At 42.2% G+C, this 21,368-nt stretch overlaps 1 protein-coding gene across 1 annotated transcript in view; it reads left to right on the top strand.

Annotated features, from left to right (window-relative positions):
- Positions 1-21,368, top strand: part of RTN1 (reticulon 1) — a 168,167-nt gene that overhangs the window by 37,414 nt on the left and 109,385 nt on the right. The window contains exon 2 of the mRNA XM_040410980.1: positions 16,151-17,002. Coding sequence (XP_040266914.1) covers positions 16,151-17,002 — 852 coding nt within the window. The remainder of the gene's footprint in view (positions 1-16,150; positions 17,003-21,368) is intronic.

Below are 21,368 nucleotides of genomic sequence, written 5' to 3' on the forward strand. Positions count from 1 at the left end.
TGTAAAAAACCTTTTGTTGAAATTCTTTTAAAAAAAAATATATACAAAAAAAATAAATTCATATATACAGTACAGACCAAAAGTTTAGACACACCTTCTCATTCAAAGAGTTTTCTTTATTTTCATGACTATGAAGGCATCAAAACTATGAATTAACACATGTGGAATTATATACATAACAAACAAGTGTGAAACAACTGAAAATATGTCATATTCTAGGTTCTTCAAAGTAGTCACCTTTTGCTTTGATTACTGCTTTGCACACTCTTGGCATTCTCTTGATGAGCTTCAAGAGGTAGTCCCTGAAATGGTCTTCCAACAGTCTTGAAGGAGTTCCCAGAGATGCTTAGCACTTGTTGGCCCTTTTGCCTTCACTCTGCGGTCCAGCTCACCCCAAACCATCTCGATTGGGTTCAGGTCCGGTGACTGTGGAGGCCAGGTCATCTGGCGCAGCACCCCATCACTCTCCTTCATGGTCAAATAGCCCTTACTTTCAAAGTTTTCGCAATTTTTCGGCTGACTGACTGACTTTCATTTCTTAAAGTAATGATGGCCACTCATTTTTCTTTACTTAGCTGCTTTTTTCTTGCCATAATACCAATTCTAACAGTCTATTCAGTAGGACTGTCAGCTGTGTATCCACCTGACTTCTCCTCAACGCAACTGATGGTCCCAACCCCATTTATAAGGCAAGAAATCCTACTTATTAAACCTGACAGGGCACACCTGTGAAGTGAAAACCATTTCAGGGGACTACCTCTTGAAGCTCATCAAGAGAATGCCAAGAGTGTGCAAAGCAGTAATCAAAGCAAAAGGTGGCTACTTTGAAGAACCTAGAATATGACATATTTTCAGTTGTTTCACACTTGTTTGTTAAGTATATAATTCCACATGTGTTAATTCATAGTTTTGATGCCTGAGAAGGTGTGTCCAAACTTTTGGTCTGTACTGTTTATACACTGCTCAAAAAAATAAAGGGAACACTTAAACAACACAATGTAACTCCAAGTCAATCACACTTCTGTGAAATTAAACTGTCCACTTAGGAAGCAACACTGAGTGACAATCAATTTCACATGTTGTTGTGCAAATGGGATAGACAACAGGTGGAAATTATAGGCAATTAGCAAGACACCCCCAATAAAGGAGTGGTTCTGCAGGTGGTGACCACAGACCACGTCTCAGTTCCTATGCTTCCTGGCTGATGTTTTGGTCACTTTTGAATGCTGGCGGTGCTTTCACTCTAGTGGTAGCATGAGACGGAGTCTACAACCCACACAAGTGGCTCAGGTAGTGCAGCTTATCCAGGATGGCACATCAATGCGAGCTGTGGCAAGAAGGTTTGCTGTGTCTGTCAGCGTAGTGTCCAGAGCATGGAGGCGCTACCAGGAGACAGGCCAGTACATCAGGAGACGTGGAGGAGGCCGTAGGAGGGCAACAACCCAGCAGCAGGACCGCTACCTCTGCCTTTGTGCAAGGAGGAACAGGAGGAGCACTGCCAGAGCCCTGCAAAATGACCTCCAGCAGGCCACAAATGTGCATGTGTCTGCTCAAACGGTCAGAAACAGACTCCATGAGGGTGATATGAGGGCCCGACGTCCACAGACGTTTGGCATTTGCCAGAGAACACCAAGATTGGCAAATTTGCCACTGGCACCCTGTGCTCTTCACAGATGAAAGCAGGTTCACACTGAGCACATGTGACAGACGTGACAGAGTCTGGAGATGCCGTGGAGAACGTTCTGCTGCCTGCAACATCCTCCAGCATGACCGGTTTGGCATTGGGTCAGTAATGGTGTGGGGTGGCATTTATTTGGAGGGCTGCACAGCCCTCCATGTGCTCGCCAGAGGTAGCCTGACTGCCATTAGGTACTGAGATGAGACCCTCAGACTCCTTGTGAGACCATATGCTGGTGCGGTTGGCCCTGGGTTCCTCCTAATGCAAGACAATGCTAGACCTCATGTGGCTGGAGTGTGTCAGCAGTTCCTGCAAGACGAAGGCATTGATGCTATAGACTGGCCCGCCTGTTCCCCAGATCTGAATCAAATTAAGCACATCTGGGACAGTATGTCTCGCTCTATCCACCAACGTCACGTTGCACCACAGACTGTCCAGGAGTTGGCAGATGCTTTAGTCCAGGTCTGGGAGGAGATCCCTCAGGAGACCGTCCTCCACCTCATCAGGAGCATGCACAGGCGTTGTAGGGAGGTCACACAGGCACGTGGAGGCCACACACACTACTGAGCCTCATTTTGACTTGTTTTAAGGACATTACATCAAAGTTGGATCAGCCTGTAGTGTGTTTTTCCACTTAAATTTTGAGTGTGACTCCAAATCCAGACTTACATGGGTTGAAAAATTTGATTTCCATTTTTTTATTTTTGTGCGATTTTGTTGTCAGCACATTCAACTATGTAAAGAACAAAGTATTTCAGAAGAATATTTAATTAATTCAGATCTAGGATGTGCTATTTTTGTGTTCCCTTTATTTTTTTGAGCAGTGTATATATATATATATATATATATATATATATATATATATATATATATATATATCATATACCACTTATCGGACTATAAGTCAGGGCCACCCAGTTTCCCTATAAAGAAGATATGTTACTAAGGATACTTTCACATTAGCGGCAGGGGACTCCGGCAGGCTGTTCCGGCGGGAGAACAGCCTATCGGATCCGTCCTGCCGCTAGTTCACGTGTGCCCCCGGACTGCCGCTCTGTCCCCAATGACTATAATGGGAGAGGAGTTCCGGTGGTGGCATGGCAGCGCACGGCGAGAGGCAGCAGGACTAAAAGTCCTGCATGCAGTACTTTTAGTCCGGCTGCCTCTCGCCATGTGCTGCCGTGCCGCCACCGAAACTCCGCCCCGCCCCCATTATAGTCAATGGGGATGGAGCAGCAGTCCAGGGGCACACGTGAACTAGCAGCAGGATGGATCCGACAGGCTGTTCACCCGCCGGAACAGCCTGCCGGAGTCTCCTGCCGCTAGTGTGAAACTAGCCTAAGTAGACCCTTTTAACTCAGGGCTGTACTAAGGCCGTACTGTGCAATACCTCAGAGAAGGTATTTGCAATTGTTATGTTTTATGTGTATTGTGTAAGAAGGAACCTGGAATCATCGTGGATGGAAGGTATGTGTCACCGAGGTTCCTGGCCTCGGTGAAGTAAGATCTGGTATTTTATATGTCAGCAGCAGCTATTTCTAACTGACACCGTGAGATTTAGCATGGCTGTCATCGCTGATTCGGGGCGGCTCTTACTGGGAGTAGTCAATGTGCTGGGTGGGTGACTACTCCCCATGTTCCAGGCCGGGTTTTGCCAGGCATAAAAACTAGTCAGCACTGCCAGGTGTGGTGGATTTACCTCCCTCTGACAGTGGAGTTCAGGAGTCTGTGTGCTGTGATCTGAGGGCTGTGCTGGGATTTGAGGTTTGAGCCGGGCTGCAGGCCCCTCTAAAGGCGAACAGGCCGCCTATGGACTTGATGAGGCTGAACTGCTAACAGGGTGTGAATTAACACCCAGGAGAAAAGGTGACTTTTATTGTTTATGGACTTTCCTTGTGTGTGAACAAACACCAAGCCACCTGCATTTTGTGATACACCTTATCTGAATTTTGCTATACACCAAAGTGTGAATAAACACCGCTGTTCGAGTCAAGAACTGTGTACTTTGCCTCTATACTGCATCCGCTAGTCCTAACTACCAGAGCAAATCCCCACAATTGTTATGTATCTTAACATATTGCCCGTTTACTCCAGCATGGGAGGTAATGGTTGGAAATAGTTGGCAGGAACAAGACTAACAACCTCGTTCCTCCCCTCTTGGTAGGAGTGGGCTGGTCCTACTTACTGCCAGGAAGGGAAGTTCCAGCTTAGCTAGACCAGGGAGAGGAAGCACATGTTAGAGCTTCTACTCCTTGGAACCAGATATTCTCCTGTGAGATCAAAACTCCAGAGAGATCATCAAAATCCAGAGCACAGCTTCCAGAAAGTATCAGTGTGACAAGACAGCAGAGTGATCAGCGAAATACAGCTTTACAGACACTGCTGCAAGCTGAGGGACTACAGCTCAGACACCACCACCTACCTAAACCATCGCTAGGCCAGACTAACATCAAGCCTGTATTACTGTAGACACCTATATCCACAAGTGCTTGCTAGTGCCAACCTTTGGCCATCCAACCTGCCACCACACCTTTTCATCTGGTTCCAGAATCTGCACTTTGTACTTTATGCTGCTGTTATACGTTTACTTCTGAACTGATTCTTCACACTGCCATTTCACTGCACCAAACCCAGGGAGTGACAGGTTAAGGGAGTACACCGTGACAACATCTCATCAGGGCCACTACCACACCTATCCTCAACACTGGCTCCTCAGTGGCTTGCTGCAATTGCACATGGTCATGTCCATATTTTGGCTATTGTCGTCCGCAAAGCAGACCAGAATAGGACATGTATCATTTCCAGAACAGCCACTTGGATTCGGCGAAAAATAAGGATGTGTGCATTGCCCCCTAGAAATGAATGTAATGAATAATATGCAAGCTAGTTTTGTGTAAAAAAAAAGTCTCTGAACTTTCTTGGACAATTAGAAGCACACAGTGAACTGTTCTTAAGACTGCCTGTTCTTAAGACGTACAAGACTAACGATGACTAAAGAGCTAGCAGAAAGAATTTTGATGATTCATAATTATGGAAATTATGGAAAATAGCACTGCTTGTTTCTTTAATCATCTAAATACCTTCCTCTTGCTTCTTAATAACATGCATTGATGATAGACCGGGACGGACCTGAGGAACAAATAGATGTGAATTGCAGTCTTTCATAAGTTACCGTAATTTCAGTCCCTGAAATCTGTTTGTGTGCAAAATTGACCGGATTAACATGTTTCATATTTCAAAAGCTGTTATATAAAATGTTCCTTTACACTTGGAAAGTAATAAATATTACCACCAAATACTGTCATGCCAGGAATAAATAGTACCATCATACAGCGCATAAGTAATGCCACTATACACTCTGTAATACCTGACATACAGAGCTTGAGCAATACTGCTAAGCAAAGCCCAATACTGTTATAACGTACCCATATAAAAGCTATATGCTGCCCAAATAATGGTGCTAAACTATCCCAGTACTATGTCTATGTAATATTGATATATCAACCCTAAGTAATACAGTCTTAAAGCCCGTAAATAATACTGCCATACAGAGGCGTAGTCATAAGATACGATATTAGAACACCCCCCCCCCCCCCCCCCACACACACACACACACACACGCATAAATGCAGCTTCCATATGATGCAAAAATCTCTCCCAAGGGTGGAACGAAAGATAAGATGTAAAATTTAAAAAATAAATAAAAAGTTCACCCCCTCTCCCACCCTTCCTCTCTAGCCACCCACCTATGGGTGTCTTTACTACAAGTATAGCTCTGGTTATGCGTCGGTGTTCATTTTAGATTCCAGGGATTTAATAGGGTTATCTGGAACGCTCTTTTTTTTTTTTTTACCATGTTTTTGTTTTGTTTTTTAAATGACCTTGCTTGCCAACACAAGTGCTCCAGTGCTCTCGTTCCAGTGCTCCCTGAGGTCTCTGCTTCCTTGTCTCTTGTGAGGCATAGAAGTTGGTCGCTCATCTGGTCCCTGCTGTGGTTGGTGATTGGCACAGTAGTAAAGAAAAGTGTGCTGTCCGCATCCGCACTTCTGTTCCACACCCACACTTCTGTTATGCAAAAAAATAGTACATGTCCTATTCTTTTCTGCAGACATGGACAAGAAAAGGCTTTTTTATTTAAAGTGACGGCCATGTGCGGCCCGCAAAATTTCGGAACGCACATGGCTGGCGTCCGTGTTTTGCGGATCCACAATTTGCGGACCACAAAACACTTGCGGACTTGTGAATAGACCCTTAGTCGGTATAGTGGCATATCGGTTCCCAGAGAATTCCCTCAATCTAGCAAATTGGAAGTGAAGTTTTTGTAGGTTGCCTTGGTTACATTGTACGTTACTGAGCAAATATTTCATTTCACAAAGCCATTGATTCTGGTTGTTCTCTCAGCTGAGGCAGTTAACCTATGTTTGCCTTCTGCGCAAAGATGTCCCACAAGACTTATTACTAAGTTCTGTTTTTTTTAGGCTGGAGTTAATATTTGCACAGTCTCATTAAGTCTAACACATTTTGGTGCTTAGAAGAGTTTTCTGTATATTTCTCCTCACAAGCGATTACAGAACGGCTCTTAAAATGATTCTGTAACATAACTATGAACGTGTTTTCCATCCATTCCCAACCAATTGATTTACCCAGTAATGCAATCCATTTTAAGACTTATTAATGCAGTTTTGGCAGTGACTTAGAGAGATAGATAGATAAATAGATAGATAGATAGAAGATACAAAAGCTGGGCAGCACAGCAGTTTAGCTTGTAGATGCAGAGTGCCAGCGGCTGTAGGGACAATCCACCCCCAAGATATCAAATAGATAAGAAATTCCACGGCACAGCCAAGGCGTTCAAAACAAGTACATACTTTTATTCACCAGACAGCCGTCTGGTGAATAAAAGTATCTACTTGTTTTTTACGCCTTGGATGTGCAATAGATAGATAGATATTGTAAAGATGGGTCAAAACTGACAATTCGTGTGTGCCCAAGTATAAACTAGTCAAGAATGATATATCGCATGACCCCTTTCCCATTGGAAAAACTGCTGAATTCAATATGGTGGATTTCAAACGTATTATTTTAGTACAAGGTAGGCCTAGGTAGCATGTAACGTTAAACAGAGACATGGACGCATGGGTTCGGGAATCGAGATAAGATTAAATGGTATACTTTACTTTTCGCTTTAAAGGGGTTCTGCACTTTCATTTAACTGATGATCTATCCTCTGGATAGATCATCAGCTTCTGATCGGCAGGGGTCCGACACCCAGGACCCCCGCCGATCAGCTGTTTGAGAAGGCAGCGGCGCTCCAGCAGCGCCGCGGCCTTTTCACTGTTTACCACAGTGAACGGAGCTTAGCCGCGCCCACGCTAGTTGATACTAGTCGTGACGTCAGTGGGCCGGCGGTAAACAGTGAGATCGATGTGGCCCTGCTGGAGCGCCGCTGCCTTCTCAAACAGCTGATCGGCGGGGGTCTTGGGTGTCGGACCCCGGACGATCAGAAGCTGATGATCTATCCAGAGGATAGATCATCAGTTAAATGAAAGTGCAGAACCCCTTTAAGGGCACACTAGACAACAATGCTATATACGTAATGGATATATACAATGGTCAGAGTTGCAAATACAGGTGATAGTACAGTCAGAATTAGCAGATAATGCACTTTCCTCAAAAAATAAATCAGTGCATCTAATCATTTTTACTCATTTGTGTGATTTAATTATTTTTGTTCACTTTTAGGACTTGTGTTAAAATCTGATGTAGTTTTAGGTCAAATGTATGCAGAAATAAAGACATTTCTATAGGATTCTCAAATTTGTAAGCACTGTTTCTGATCTGTGGAGTGCTGAGACCTTCACCGATCGCTAGAAGGAGGAGAGAGAAGCACTCACATAGCACTCTCTCTCCTCGCTGCAGGAGACCTGTGCCCATAGACTTTGTGACCACGCTATGTGACCACTTCTCTCTCCTCGTTCTGGCGATCAGTGGGGTTCTCAGCACTCAGACCACCACCGATCAAAACCTTTGATATGTCGCTATCACATATCAAATAAATTTTTTGACAGCTCAGTGACATTTTAAAAGCACTGCACTAACAAGACACTTATAGGCGACAATATGCCAATGATTAAACTGACCTTTCACAATATGGCGGAAATTCATTTTATTACCCCTGGAGGTGAAAATATATTACACCGAAATCTTTATCACAATGCTTTGCTGCAGTCTTTTATGACAAAAATAATCTGTAATAATTAGGCCAAACTGGCAGTCATTAGCAGTCACAGTCATTACATGGGAATGCTCCAAGTTTTGCTTAGGCTACAGATGCCCCCCTTGAAGACGGACTTTCTTAAAAGCCTCGAGCAACACAGATACAATATTTATACAAAGAGGAAGCCTCCTACAGCTCCGGCTGACCTACTTCTACTTGTAGCCTATGATACATATTACAGATTAATGAGTTTGTATGGAAGAGTCAGGGAACAGCTAGGATAGAAATTAATCCCTCGTCCGTGGGTGAAGACTTCATTGCAGTGCAGATGAGCAGAATGACAGAGATTAATGATTATTGTGATGAAAAGAAGTCATGACTGTAGAAGAATACCGCATTGTTACATGTTCTACATGGCTTCATGTACTCGGAAGCCCCCTGGGTCTTGCAAGTTGCAATAATTTTGTTTGCATTAGATTTAGGTGTTTCTGATGTCCTACTTCATTACATAACGTCACAGCATTTGCACAGTGGATATATCCTCAAGATAATGTTTTATTCAGAATCACGTCATGTTGTGTGCCTAGCCCTAATCTGCTTTCACACTTAAAGCGTTATACACATCAGTTGCTTAGCTTCAATGGAGGCAAACCAGACGGAATGACAGCATTTCAAAGGCAAGTAATTTAGAAATGCTGGCATTCAGGGCTAGGGATCGCGGGTGGGTGGGTAGGGGGGTACTTCCTCTTCCTCTCCAGCGTTTGGGATATGGAGAGCTGAACGCTTCCGTGGGACATTGTGGAGATGCTTAGTGACCCAGGTGTTGGTGTTGCTGGCAGATCCTCTGTTTGTGGGGTGCCAGGTGGCACTGTCACTCCAGAGGTGGAAGAAGAGGCCGCGACTGCAGCAGAAGAGGAAGCAGGAGGAGCCAGAGACCTTTCTTGTTTTTTGAGGTGTCTACTCCACTGCAGCTCGTGCTTAGCACTTAAATGCCTGGTCATGCAGGTTGTGCTCAGGTTGAGAACGTTTATGCCTCGCTTCAATCTCTGATTGCACAGTGTGCAAACCACTCGTGTCTTGTCGTCAGCACATTGTCTGAAGAACTGCAACGCCAGGGAACTCCTTGGAGCTGGCTTTGGTGTGCTCGGTCCCTTGCTGCGGTGGGCAGTAGGAGGCGTACTGTCTAGAGGACGGCCGCTCCGCTTTTGCACCCTGCTCCCTCTTCTGCTGTGCTGGTGGCTTTGTGCGACCACCGCCTCTTCCTCCGAACTACATCGGTCACTCGCATGACCTTGATTCCATGTGGGGTCGAGGATCTCATCGTCCTCCACATCATCTTCCACCCAGTCTTCACCCCTGACTTCCTTGTCGGTCTGCACGCTTTCGAAAGCCCCAGCAGTTGGCACCTGTGTTTAGTAATCATCCGAGACGTGCTGCGATGGTACTCCCATGTACTCATCTTGAAAAATAAGTGGTTGGGCATCGGTGCACTCAATCTCTTCCACTTCTGGGGCAGGGCTAGGTGGATGCCCTGGGAAACCATGCTAGCAGAGTCATCAAAAAGCAGAAGAGACTGCTGCATGACTTGGAGCTCAGACTGCTTGGCTGATTTGCAAGGGGGTGAAAGACTGATGGACATCGGCTGCAGGTGCCAACTGTGGTCTTTTAGCAGGAGACTGGGTGGGAGACAATGTGAAGGAACTGGATCCACTGTCAGCAACCCAATCTACTATCGCCTGTACTTGTTCAGGCCTCACCATTCGTAGAGCAGCATTAGGCCCGACCAAATACCGCTTCAGGTTTTGTCACCTACTCGCACCTGAGGAAGGGGTTTCACTTGTGCGTGTAGCTGACAAAGATCGACCGCGTCCTCTCCCTGCAACAGGAGCTCCACCAGCAGCACCACGACTGGGGCCACGTCCCTTATTTGACGCTCTCCTCATATTTTTTTGAATTTAGGAGCTTGCCCTAAATGGGTGTTTAATTAATAGTAAAAAAGAACGACAGTATGTAAAGGGTGTATCTCACACGGCCTGAACCAGACTAGGCCTCAATTAAAGATTTCTTTGCACAAAATGGCTGTATTTCAAATGCCTGATTCAAACCCTTGTATGTAGGGGGGTATCTCACACGGTCTGAACCAGTGTAGGCCTGAAGTAAATATATCTTTCCACAAAAAGGATGTATTTCAAATGGCTGTATTTCAAATGCTTGATTCAAACCCCTGTATGTAGGGGGGTATCTCACACGGTCTGAACCTGTGTAGGCCTCAAGTAAATATATCTTTGCACAAAAAGGCTGTATTTCAAATGACTGTATTTCAAATGCCTAATTCAAACCCCTGTATGTATAGTGGGGATCACAAACGCCCTGAATCAGTGTAGGCCTGAAGTAAATATATCTTTGCACAAAAAGGCTGTATTTCAAATGCCTGATTCAAACCCCTGTATGTAGGGGGGGGTATCTCACACGGTCTGAACCTGTGTAGGCCTGAATTCAATATTGATGCACCAAATGGTGGTATTTAAAATCTCTGAATGTAACCCAAATGTATTAAGGGTGTATCTCACAATGACATCTGCATCAAAGGCTGCCAACTAAATTTTTGGAGCCCAAACGACTGTTTGTTTAACAACTGAATTTGACAGCAGTATATAAGCCTGTAATTTCACACGTGTTTTTTGTCAAATAAGTGTGTTTTTCAAACCCCAGAAAATGATGGGTGTATTTCTAGCTTAAATTGCACACTGACTAATCCAGATGTTGTAGTTTGCCCCCAAAAAATGGTGATTTGCAATGTCCCAAAAACTCAGATGCAGTGCTGGTGCACTGAGCATGCATAAAATGGCCGCCGCCACCCACCTAACTAACAGAATTCTAAAAGTTAGTATTTTTGGTCAATGAGCTCAGGGCAGGGTAAAACGATAGTGCCCTGCACCCACACAACTATTTGTCTGTAGATCGCTGAGTTAGATTCTCTCCTATGCTCTCCCTGAAATCACAAGTCCAGCAGCATCCTCTCCCTACACTTGTAACAGCAGAGTGATGTGCAGCGCTACGTGACCCAAGCTTATATAGAGCCTGGGTCACATGCTGCACTGGCCAATCACAGCCATGCCATTAGTAGGCATGGCTGTGATGGCTTCTTGGGGCAAGTAGTATGACGCTTGTTGATTGGCTGCTGTGCAGCCTTTCAAAAAGCACCAAGAAAGCACCGAACCCAAACTTTTACGAAAATGTTCGGGTTCGGGTCCGGGGTCCAAAAATCCTAAAGTTTGCTCAACCCTAATTACAACTCAATAGAGTTTTTTACTATAACTCAATAGGTAATATTGGAGTCTATGTGGCGCCCCCTGGGTATTATCAGGACTCCTGAGATACTCTGCCAACCAACGAATTCGTTCATACATCAGTTCACCAGTGGGTACTGATTTCTACCTTTTTTGGTCTGGGGAGCTGCCTATTATTCTCAAATATCTGTTTTTTCCCACACCATTCTGTGGTTATACCTTGGCACCCCAAAATTCCTATCTCCCTCTACCTTTCCCTGAATACCCGTGCAGTGTACTCCTCCTTTTTTTTTTTCTTTGCATCATTTTTTCTGTGGCGGTGCTGTAGGGAAATTCCCATCTTGCTGCCATGTTCCTTCATGGTTTACAGCTGATCATTGAGGGTTTTTGCTAGCAGGAGTCAACTTAATGACAGCACATTACTCTAACCCAGGCATCCTCAAACTGCGGCCCTCCAGCTGTTGCAAAACTACAACTCCCAGCATGCCCGAACAGCCTACAGGTAGCAGCCTACAGCAGGGCTTTGTGGGAGTTGTCGTTTTGCAACAGCTGGAGGGCCGCAGTTTGAGGATGCCTGCTCTAACCAAATAGGATTGATCAAAGCCCACAACCCCTTTAAAGGAAATGTCTCATCGGAAAATGACCTATTGTTTAAATCACATTTTTACGTGAAACATATTTCTAAAGAATTGTTGATGATGTTATCTTTAACTTTTCCATGTCAATATTTATATTTAAACAAAAATATGAAATCCTGCAGTTTTCACACTGGCCATTCAGCTTAATAATAGGCCCCACCACTTGTCTGTAAAAATCACTTTACTGCAGTTATCTGCATATCATTACAGACAGATATCAGCTCTGTGTATAGATAACACAAGATCCACCATTCACAATAGGTGATTGTCAGAGCTGATCTATTCTTTCCTTGTGCACAGGTCACAGAACGTGCCTAGAAAACTCTCCCATAGAAGTCAGTGAGGTCCACTCCTGATCATTGTGTCTATAGCCTATGTGGCTGCCGTAAAGTAATTCTCTAAATGCTTTCCAAATGCTGTTAAAAACAGCTCAGGCAAGATGGCCGCCCCCCTAATCATGTTCAGGAAATAGAATAAAAAAAACTCTGCAGTCAGAAAATAAAAATAGATTAGAAGAAAAGGATATGTGTCATTATCTGGTTTAAGAGAAATTTTGGTGACACATTCCCTTTTAGACATTTAGAGTGACATTATCTTATGTCTTGCCTCTTTTTGTTAACAGTCTAAATCATTTTCCTTCTTAAAATTGTACATGTAATGCTATAATATCCACTTAAACAGTAAGTAATACTTATTGTAATGACCACTAAATATCAGCCTTATTATTCTTTTGTCACAGAATTAATTTGGAATGATTTTTTTTAATAAACAAATATAGGATGTAAGGTGCATGGTTATGTTTAATATTGCCGTATGCTATGTGAATTATTAATTGAACAAATATGCTAATATCACCCTACTTTGACCAAATAAAGGGCCCTTATATAAAGTCATCTAAAAATACTGCCATACAATAAAAGGGCATCTGTCAGCAGATTTGTCCCTATGACACTGGCTGACCTGTTACATGTGCGCTCGGCAGCTGAAGACATCTGTGTTGGTCCCATGTTCATATGTGCCCGCATTGCTGAGAAAAATTATGTTTTATTATATGCAAATGAGCCTCTAGGAGCAACGGGGGCGTTACCATTACTCATAGAGGCTTAGCTCTGTGAATCTGCTGTGCTTTGATTGACAGGGCCAGGCTTTGAAAACATCAAGTGCAGAGGGCGCGGCAGTTGCAGAGAGAGCAGAGCCTCTAGGTGTAACGGCAATGCCTCTGTTGCTCCTAGAGGTTCGTTTGCATACACTAAATAATTTCTCAGCAATGCGGGCACATATGAACATGGGACCAACACAGATGTCTTCAGCTGCCAAGGATACGTGCAACAGGTCAGCCAGTGTCATAGGGACAAATCTGCTGACAGATGCCCTTTAATTGTATGGCAGTATTTTTAGATGACTTTATATATGGGACTGTTATTTGGTCACTGTAGGGGGATATTTACTTTGGCATTGCATGGCGCTAGTAAATAGGTATGGTATATTATGTTATTTTTGCACTGTATGGTTGTATCAGCACAGTTTTATGTGGTGTTATGCAGGTACTATCCCATATGCCACTTACAATTGAAGGGCTATTACGATACGTTTGGAAAAGTTTATCCCCTATCCATTGAATAGGGACTAACTGTTAGATTAGTGGGGATATGACTGCTGGGACCTCCACAATCACGAGAACAGGGGAACCACATCCCTTATTTTAATGGAGCATTGGTTTGGCCTCCGTACCACTTCTCCAATCATCTTTATGAGATTGTGGAGACTTTGAATGGAGCAGGGGTGCGCATGCTCGACTGGCGCTCCATTTAAAAAGGGGAAAATAGGTGCCCCATTCTCGTGATCGGTGATTTGTACACAATATAGGGCGGGCACCAGCACCAACATATTCCACCGGGCACTGGTTTAAGAAAAAGTTAGATACATGTAGTTTTCTGAAACAAATGGGACTAATGGTAAGGTTATAGTTGAATGTTATATAATTGATCAGCTTCCTGTATCAATTCTTAACACGCCAATCATATACAGCATGGCACATGTTGTCATCAACGCAGTGATCTCATTGCTTTTAGTGGGTAATTTGTGCCAAAATTTTAATCTCCAGAGAACTACAGTTCTGATGAAAGGGATCATTATCCCTCAAAATGCATTTTACTTATAGTAAAGGAACCCTTGTCACTATTTAGCTTGGATTTACGGAGTAATTGACAGCACCACACAAGACAACAATATTTTTTTTATTACTCTTTTGGAGATATGAATCAAAGATATCGCGTAGGCTTAGCAATTATTCTTACTACCCAGAATTGGGTTGTATACGCTATTTGACATATCAAAAATTTAATTTACCTGCCCTTAAAGGGATATTCTATTATTAGCAAATAATGATTATTCATTGTGTTAGGTTATACAATTTTCCAATATACGTTCTCTATCAATTCCGTATAATTTTTAAGATATCTTATTGTCATGCAATCCGCAGGGATTTTGTTGTGCATTTTTCCGCAGTTTTCCACTGCAGAATCAGTCTCCCAGCGCTATGTCTGAGTTCTTCTCTCTCCTCGTTTTAGCAAATCGGTGGGGGTCTCAGCACTCTAAATCCCACCAATCAAAACCTTTGATATCTGACTATAGCATATAAAATATCAAATATTTTCTTAAAGGGGTTGTTCCACTAAAAATATTCTACAGTTTTCAAACCAGCACCTGGATCGGAATACTTTTGTAATTGCATGTAATTAACAATTTAGCATAGCCACTGAGTAATTCAATAAAAATGTATCTGTATAGCACCATGCAGTTTGTTTTTTTCTTATTTCCTTGACCTGCTCACTGAGATGGCCGCACATGCTCAGTTTCATCCTTCAACTGCCTCCTGAGCTGTGATAGGGAGAGCACGGACACGCCCCCCGAGCTGTGATAGGGAGAGCACGGACATGCCCCCTGAGCTGTGATAGGGAGAGCATGGACACGCTTCTGAGCTGTGATAGGGAGAGCATGGACACGCCTTCTGAGCTGTGATAGGGAGAGCATGGACACGCCCCCTTAGCTGCAGCAGAAAGGACACTCCCCTTGAGCTGTAAACTTGATACAAAATCTAGCAGAGCAATGAATGAGGAGATCTCTGGATCCATGTGAGGTACAGGGCTGGTTCTAGCTTTGTTAGAAAGAGGTTATCATTTCCTATATGATTTCTGATGTTAATCTTTTTATATTACCACCCACCTACATATATACAATCATATTTTCTAGCCCGTACTTGTGGGTGAGCTCCCCGAAATATACTATGGACATCTGGCATCATATGGATAGTAAAAGGCTCAAAGCTGAGAATTATAAATTTAATGATCCAAATTATGTTGAAACTCCTGAAAATAACTCAATGACTGAGAGTTTTAGGAGTTTAGAAAGTCTGCTACAAAAACAACTACGACAGCATTGGGAGATACGTTCCCTGAATTATTATGTAGAAGAGACTAAAATACCAAAAGGATTATTGATAAATAAGAATCCAGCCCAGGATCTCATCAGTGATGAATTTAATAGAGAGTGGAATGATTTATTGATCAATCAATCAGTTGCCATGATGAAATTGATCATTAAAAGGAGATTAGAGATCCTGGGAGATTTAAACATAAAAATTAATAAACTAAGGGAACATATAGAGAAATTCCCCAGAAATGCAGAGTTTAATACATGGCAGGACAGACTATGTAGAAGTTTGGATAAATTAGAGGGGGATATAATCAATAAAAAAAGTAAAAAGCATATAGAAACTTATAAAAATAGAGAACATGAAAGACACACAGAAATTGTAGAAGAAGAGGACAATTCACACCAGGAATTATTAGATATGGATTTAGGCAGAGAAGAGAGAATAGACAGGTACAATGTACCTGTCAGTAATAGATATGAAGAATTGGCAGGGCAACATTTTTTAGATCTTACCCCGGCACACCACAGAACACGCACAAGATACAGAGACCAAACACCACCACGACACAGGTCACCATACAATTTGAGGCACAAGAACACCAGATATCAACACTCGGCAGGGAAGGATCACTATTCAAATCACCAAACACGGAGTCAACACCATCACTACAACAACAACACGAATCACCAACAACACTGGCACTCAGAAAAAGGAAGACTAGGAGAAGTAAAAGGAAGGGAGTCACGACACCAGAAACACCCACAAGCCCAGAGATGGGATCCATAATTAATTTAAGTTCAAAAACACTCACTATTGCACAAATTAATCTATTAAATAAGGGGTTGAAGTTTGCCCCGTCCAATACCACAGATAAATTCTCAACCTTTATAGGGATCCAAAAATTCATCAGGAACCTTTGCCTTAAAAAATATCATATAAAAAACCCTATAACTAGAGATCCAACCGGTGGTAAGGGAGTTGATCCTTTTAAACATACCTCCTTGAAAAAGAGATCCAAAATGTTCCCACGTAATGAGATAGGTAAAGAGATAGCTACCTTTCAAAAATGTGTTGAGGATGATATAAGGAAGATGAAGGTCAGACCACCTGTTAGAAATAATCTGACGAAACGGGAGATCCAAGCCATTAAGTCACTCCAGAAGGATAGTAGGGTTACCGTGCGCCCGGCTGATAAAGGCGGAGCTACGGTGATCTTAGACACGGATCAATATAATAAGGAGTGTCTACGACTGCTAGCTGATCAGGCCACATATATAAAACTTAAGAGTGACCCAATACAAGAATTTGTTCAGGGTCTGGAGGATCTATGCAAGAGAGGATTGGAACAGGGAATTCTCCTAAAACAAGAAATGGAGTTTATTTTGGACACGGAGAGAAGGTTACCGACCTTCTACTGCTTGCCCAAAGTACATAAGAGTTTGACGAATCCTCCGGGACGCCCTATAGTGTCCGGAATAGGATCCGTCACTTCCAACCTGTCTAGATACATAGATCTCCAGCTCCAACCTGTGGTGAAAAATAACAAAAGTTATTTGAAAGACACCACACAGATTATACAGATTGTGGAGGAACTAACAATTGAACAGGACTGGATTATGGGAACTCTAGATGTCCAATCCCTGTATACAATTATAGACCATCAGCAGGGATTGGAGGCAGTCGAACAACAGTTGATAAGAAATGGCACATTTGAGGACCCCCAAATAAAATTGATATTAGAAGGTATCCAGTATATTCTACAACACAACTATTTTTATTTTGAGGGGGAATATTATTTGCAGAGATGTGGCACCGCCATGGGGACCAGATTTGCCCCAAGCTACGCCAATTTATTTTTGGCGGAATGGGAATTTACTACCATCCTACCCAAACTTGGGGCGGATCTGGTCCTATGGCGGCGTTACATCGATGATGTGATATTTATCTGGAGGAAGGGAAAGACAGAATTAATGAGGTTTCTGGAAGAGATTAATAATAATGACCGAAATTTAATATTTACGTCTAATATCAGAGAAGAAACAGAATTTTTGGATCTCTTGATAAAAAAGGCAGGTGATCATTATTCTTGCAGTACGTATCAAAAGCCAACTGCGAAGAATGGTTTTATTCTTTTTAATAGTTGCCACCTACCCAGGTGGCTACTAAATGTCCCATTAGGCCAATTCCGGAGAATTAAAAGAAATTGCACTGAACCCGAAAAATTTGAGGAAGAGGCAGTTGTAATGAAATCACAATTCATGGATAAGAAATATCCAGCAATGGTTCTGGACGATTCGCTAAATAAGGTGAGAGAATTGGATAGAAAGTCCTTTTTTAAAGAAAAAACAATAATTGAGACAACTGAGGACCCTAAGAGTGAAATTAAAATAATTCTACCTTTTAGCAGTGATTATAAAAAGTTAAAAAATATTATATCCAAACACTGGCATCATGTGACGAGTGATAGAGTGATAGGCCCATTACTGCCGAATATACCAAAAATAATATATACAAAAGCCCCAAATTTAAAACTCAAAATAGCCCCGTCAGTGAAAGAAAAAGAAAAAGGACCCACAATCACCAATTTAGGATCCTATATGAACCTAAAAGGCTTTTTCAAGTGCGGGAGATGTATGGGTTGCAGGATGAGCTTACAAGAAAGAAAAATTACTAAAGTACACTCAGCACACAACTCTTTTGTCTGGGAAATTAATAATTGTCTCACCTGTAACTCATCTGGAGTTATTTACTTGATACAGTGTCCATGTAAGCGCCAATACATTGGCAGAACAAAAAGATTACTGAAAGTTAGAATAAGTGAACACGTATCAAATATTAAAAAGGGCTATTTGAAACACTCCCTCTCCAAACACTATGATGAAGTACATAACAGGGATCCATCGAAATTGTTTTTTGTGGCCCTGGAGAAAAATCGATAGACATTGGAGAGGGGGTGATTATATTAGAAGGATGTCCAGAGCCGAATCAAAACATATTTATGAATTTGGCTGCCTATTACCAGCAGGCCTGAATTCGGACCTTGAGATCTTTGGTTTTCTATAGGATGCTGTTCTCCTCTTTGACGAGAGATCCCATGGTTAGCCTTTTGGCTCTGGGGCCTCCCGTCCGAGATGAGATCGGCATCCATGACTTCTGAACCTCATTCTCTACATTTATTTCATTGGCAGAAATTTTCCTCTATATATTCTATATCCTTATATATATTTTTATATTTTTATATATTTATATATTAATGTCCCCAGATACATCAGCTGAAGCTTATTAATGTGTGCAGAGAAAGGATTAGAATGTATGTATATCTATTTATGGTTTTATTCATTTTAATTTTAATTTATATATTAAAGTACTAATTGTATCTTAAATTATTATTTTTTATTTTTAATATTGTGTCAGGTAGTTTATTGTAGTGGGTTAGTTGCATTTGCAATAAAAAACGCAATAGATGTTGAAAAACCGCACGAATACCGCACTCAAAACCGCATCGGTAGTTTTTGTTTCCGAATGATCCGGATTCCTGTTCTTGTTTTGTGGATCACCATAGAGACTATAAAAGGTGGAGAAAGATTGATGGCGCTTTGACCACTGAGGAAGGGGTGTAGACGCCCCGAAACGCGTCTGGTGTAAGAGAAGGAAAAGCGCCCACCTAACATACCGGACCCTCTTATGGATTGCATGGCCATGCATGGATGAATCTCCAGTAAAGCAAGTACGCACATAGCCTTCAGCGCATTTTGCTGTCTGGAATCCTACCTGTCGGATCCCGCGATACTGTGTCGTCACCCGCCTGAGATTTGCGGCGGAGAACGCTCGGACGGCCAGCACCGCTCGCCTCGAGGAGACGCCACATAGCGAGGTACATAACTAAGGAACCAGGTAGGAACTGAAAATCTTAAGTTTGGGACTTTGCCTTTACTCTTCTGGCAGGAGCGAACCTTTCTGCAGGAATTGATATACATGGTGTCCGCTCACATTGGAAACAAGCCGTGAAAAGTGCCCCACATGAGGAACTTTTAGGACACTTTCATCTATTCAATTTATAGACACTGACACTATTTTATAAGTGTTACGGAGTGCGGCCACGGACTTTTTACCCCGACCACAGTCGTGTAATCTAATTGGTACCATTTTATGTTTATTGTATTTTAATGTGGATGTATTTTAGTAGTGAATGTAATAGTATTATAACGTTTTCTGACCTATTAGGTCCAAGTAAAATCATTTCCATATGACACAGGTGTTGTGAGTGCTCGCTCTCCTCTTTTTATTTAAGCTTTTATTATTCTTGGGATCGGGCTCCCAATTCAGAGTTAGTAGCACCCATCATAGCTATTAGGTGAGAGCCACCCACCTACATATATACAGTTAATTTTTTTATATTAGCCATAGGATAACCCCTTTAAACTACAGACACACTTTGAACCTATCTACTTTCTCTAAGTCAGTCCATTGCTAAGATGTTTTGCATCCTGGTAATTAGCATTGTGTTAATGAATTTCCATTATTTTGCCAACAGTAAATCTTACCGCCTCAGGTTGCCTCATTATATTCACACCATCTGGTAAGGATAGAGGATTGTAACAAATAGCTATGGGAGCCTTCTTACTAGAGGAAGAGAATCCTCGCACGTGTATTTGCAATGGTAAACGTCTTCTGGGCGAGCTCTTGGTTCTGATGTTTCCTCCACACACGTGTCTGTCATTGTCGACTGTTATGGACTTCATTGATGAATCCTGCCCTAGTAATGTTAAAAAAATAAATAAATTAATGTATATAATACAGTTTTATTGAGTAACTGCAGTCATGGATGTTTAAGTAGTTTGGGGGAGATTTATCAAGCTCCCTGCACAGAATAGTAGAGCAAAAAAAAAAATCACAAGCCTTATTTTGTGCAAAAATTTGTGAGTTTATGCCGTTCTAACCGTGCTTTTGTATATAAAAAAAAAAAAAAAAGGGGCAGGGCCTGCACAGGAATACTGGTGCAAGTGAAACCAGAAATCTACACCAGTTGCTGTATGGAGTAGATTTCAGATTCTGCGAGATGGACCTCCTGAGATGCCAAATTTATTGAGAGGATACGCCTTAATAATGTTGGCGCCTCTCACACCACCGCTAAGCAGATTGAGGCCCCCCTATACATATGTCCGATTATCGGGCTCAGTTTCCCTCCAACATGAAGAAGAAAACACCGCAGGGAAACTGAGCCAGAACTGAACCCATAGTTTTCTATGGGATAGTTCTCATACATCCGCTGCATCAGTTGTGATGCTGGAAGTGATGCTGAAATATTTATGCCATCTCTTAAATTTCAGGATGAATTTCATTACTTCAGGAAACAAAAGTGAAGCTATACATTTAAAATCCGAAATATATCCTTCAAGTACAACTGCAATAAAAAGCAATGGCATACTTAGCAATAAATTTTGTTTTTATTGTGGAAATATCACTGGATTGTCTTGCAAGCGGAATTTATTGTAAATCCAGGCATATCTCCTATTATTTGCAGGACGGGGAGTGAAATGATTTGCTTGATCCAGCTCTAGCTGGATTGTATATGGTAGATCTAGTACAACCGTGGTCCTAACAATGAGATTTCGGTGAGTCTGGCTAGTGGCAATCTATGAGTACAAAACAAGTTTTTGAGCTGGTCCTGTGTCCACAATACATTCTCCAGGGGTCTGGCCATTACATCAGATTTGCATAGACATTTTCTGAGCTTTCTGACTCCTCAGTGAAGAAGTAATTTAGTGTCATATAAAAACCCATCAATCTGTTGGCTTATCCAGAACGTAGCAAGAAAGTCAATGTCCCCAACAAGGGCAGCCCTTGGATATTCTCCACACCAAAAAGAGAAAGAGGCATAGCACAGCTAGCAATGTATATAAACTTTATTATAGTACCAAAAAGTAAATCAGATAAAATACAATGACGAACAATACAATGGTGGATGAAAGACACACAGGATGGATAGGGATCACAATCTGGACAACATGTTAAAACAATTGGGAGTATGATACAGTGACCTAATCAAAACCGTAAACAAGATACTAGAGCCAAATACAGTACATATGTTTAAAGTGCAAGATACAAT

Source organism: Bufo bufo, chromosome 11 (assembly GCF_905171765.1).
Source record: "Bufo bufo chromosome 11, aBufBuf1.1, whole genome shotgun sequence".
Classification (NCBI taxonomy): Eukaryota; Metazoa; Chordata; class Amphibia; order Anura; family Bufonidae; genus Bufo; species Bufo bufo.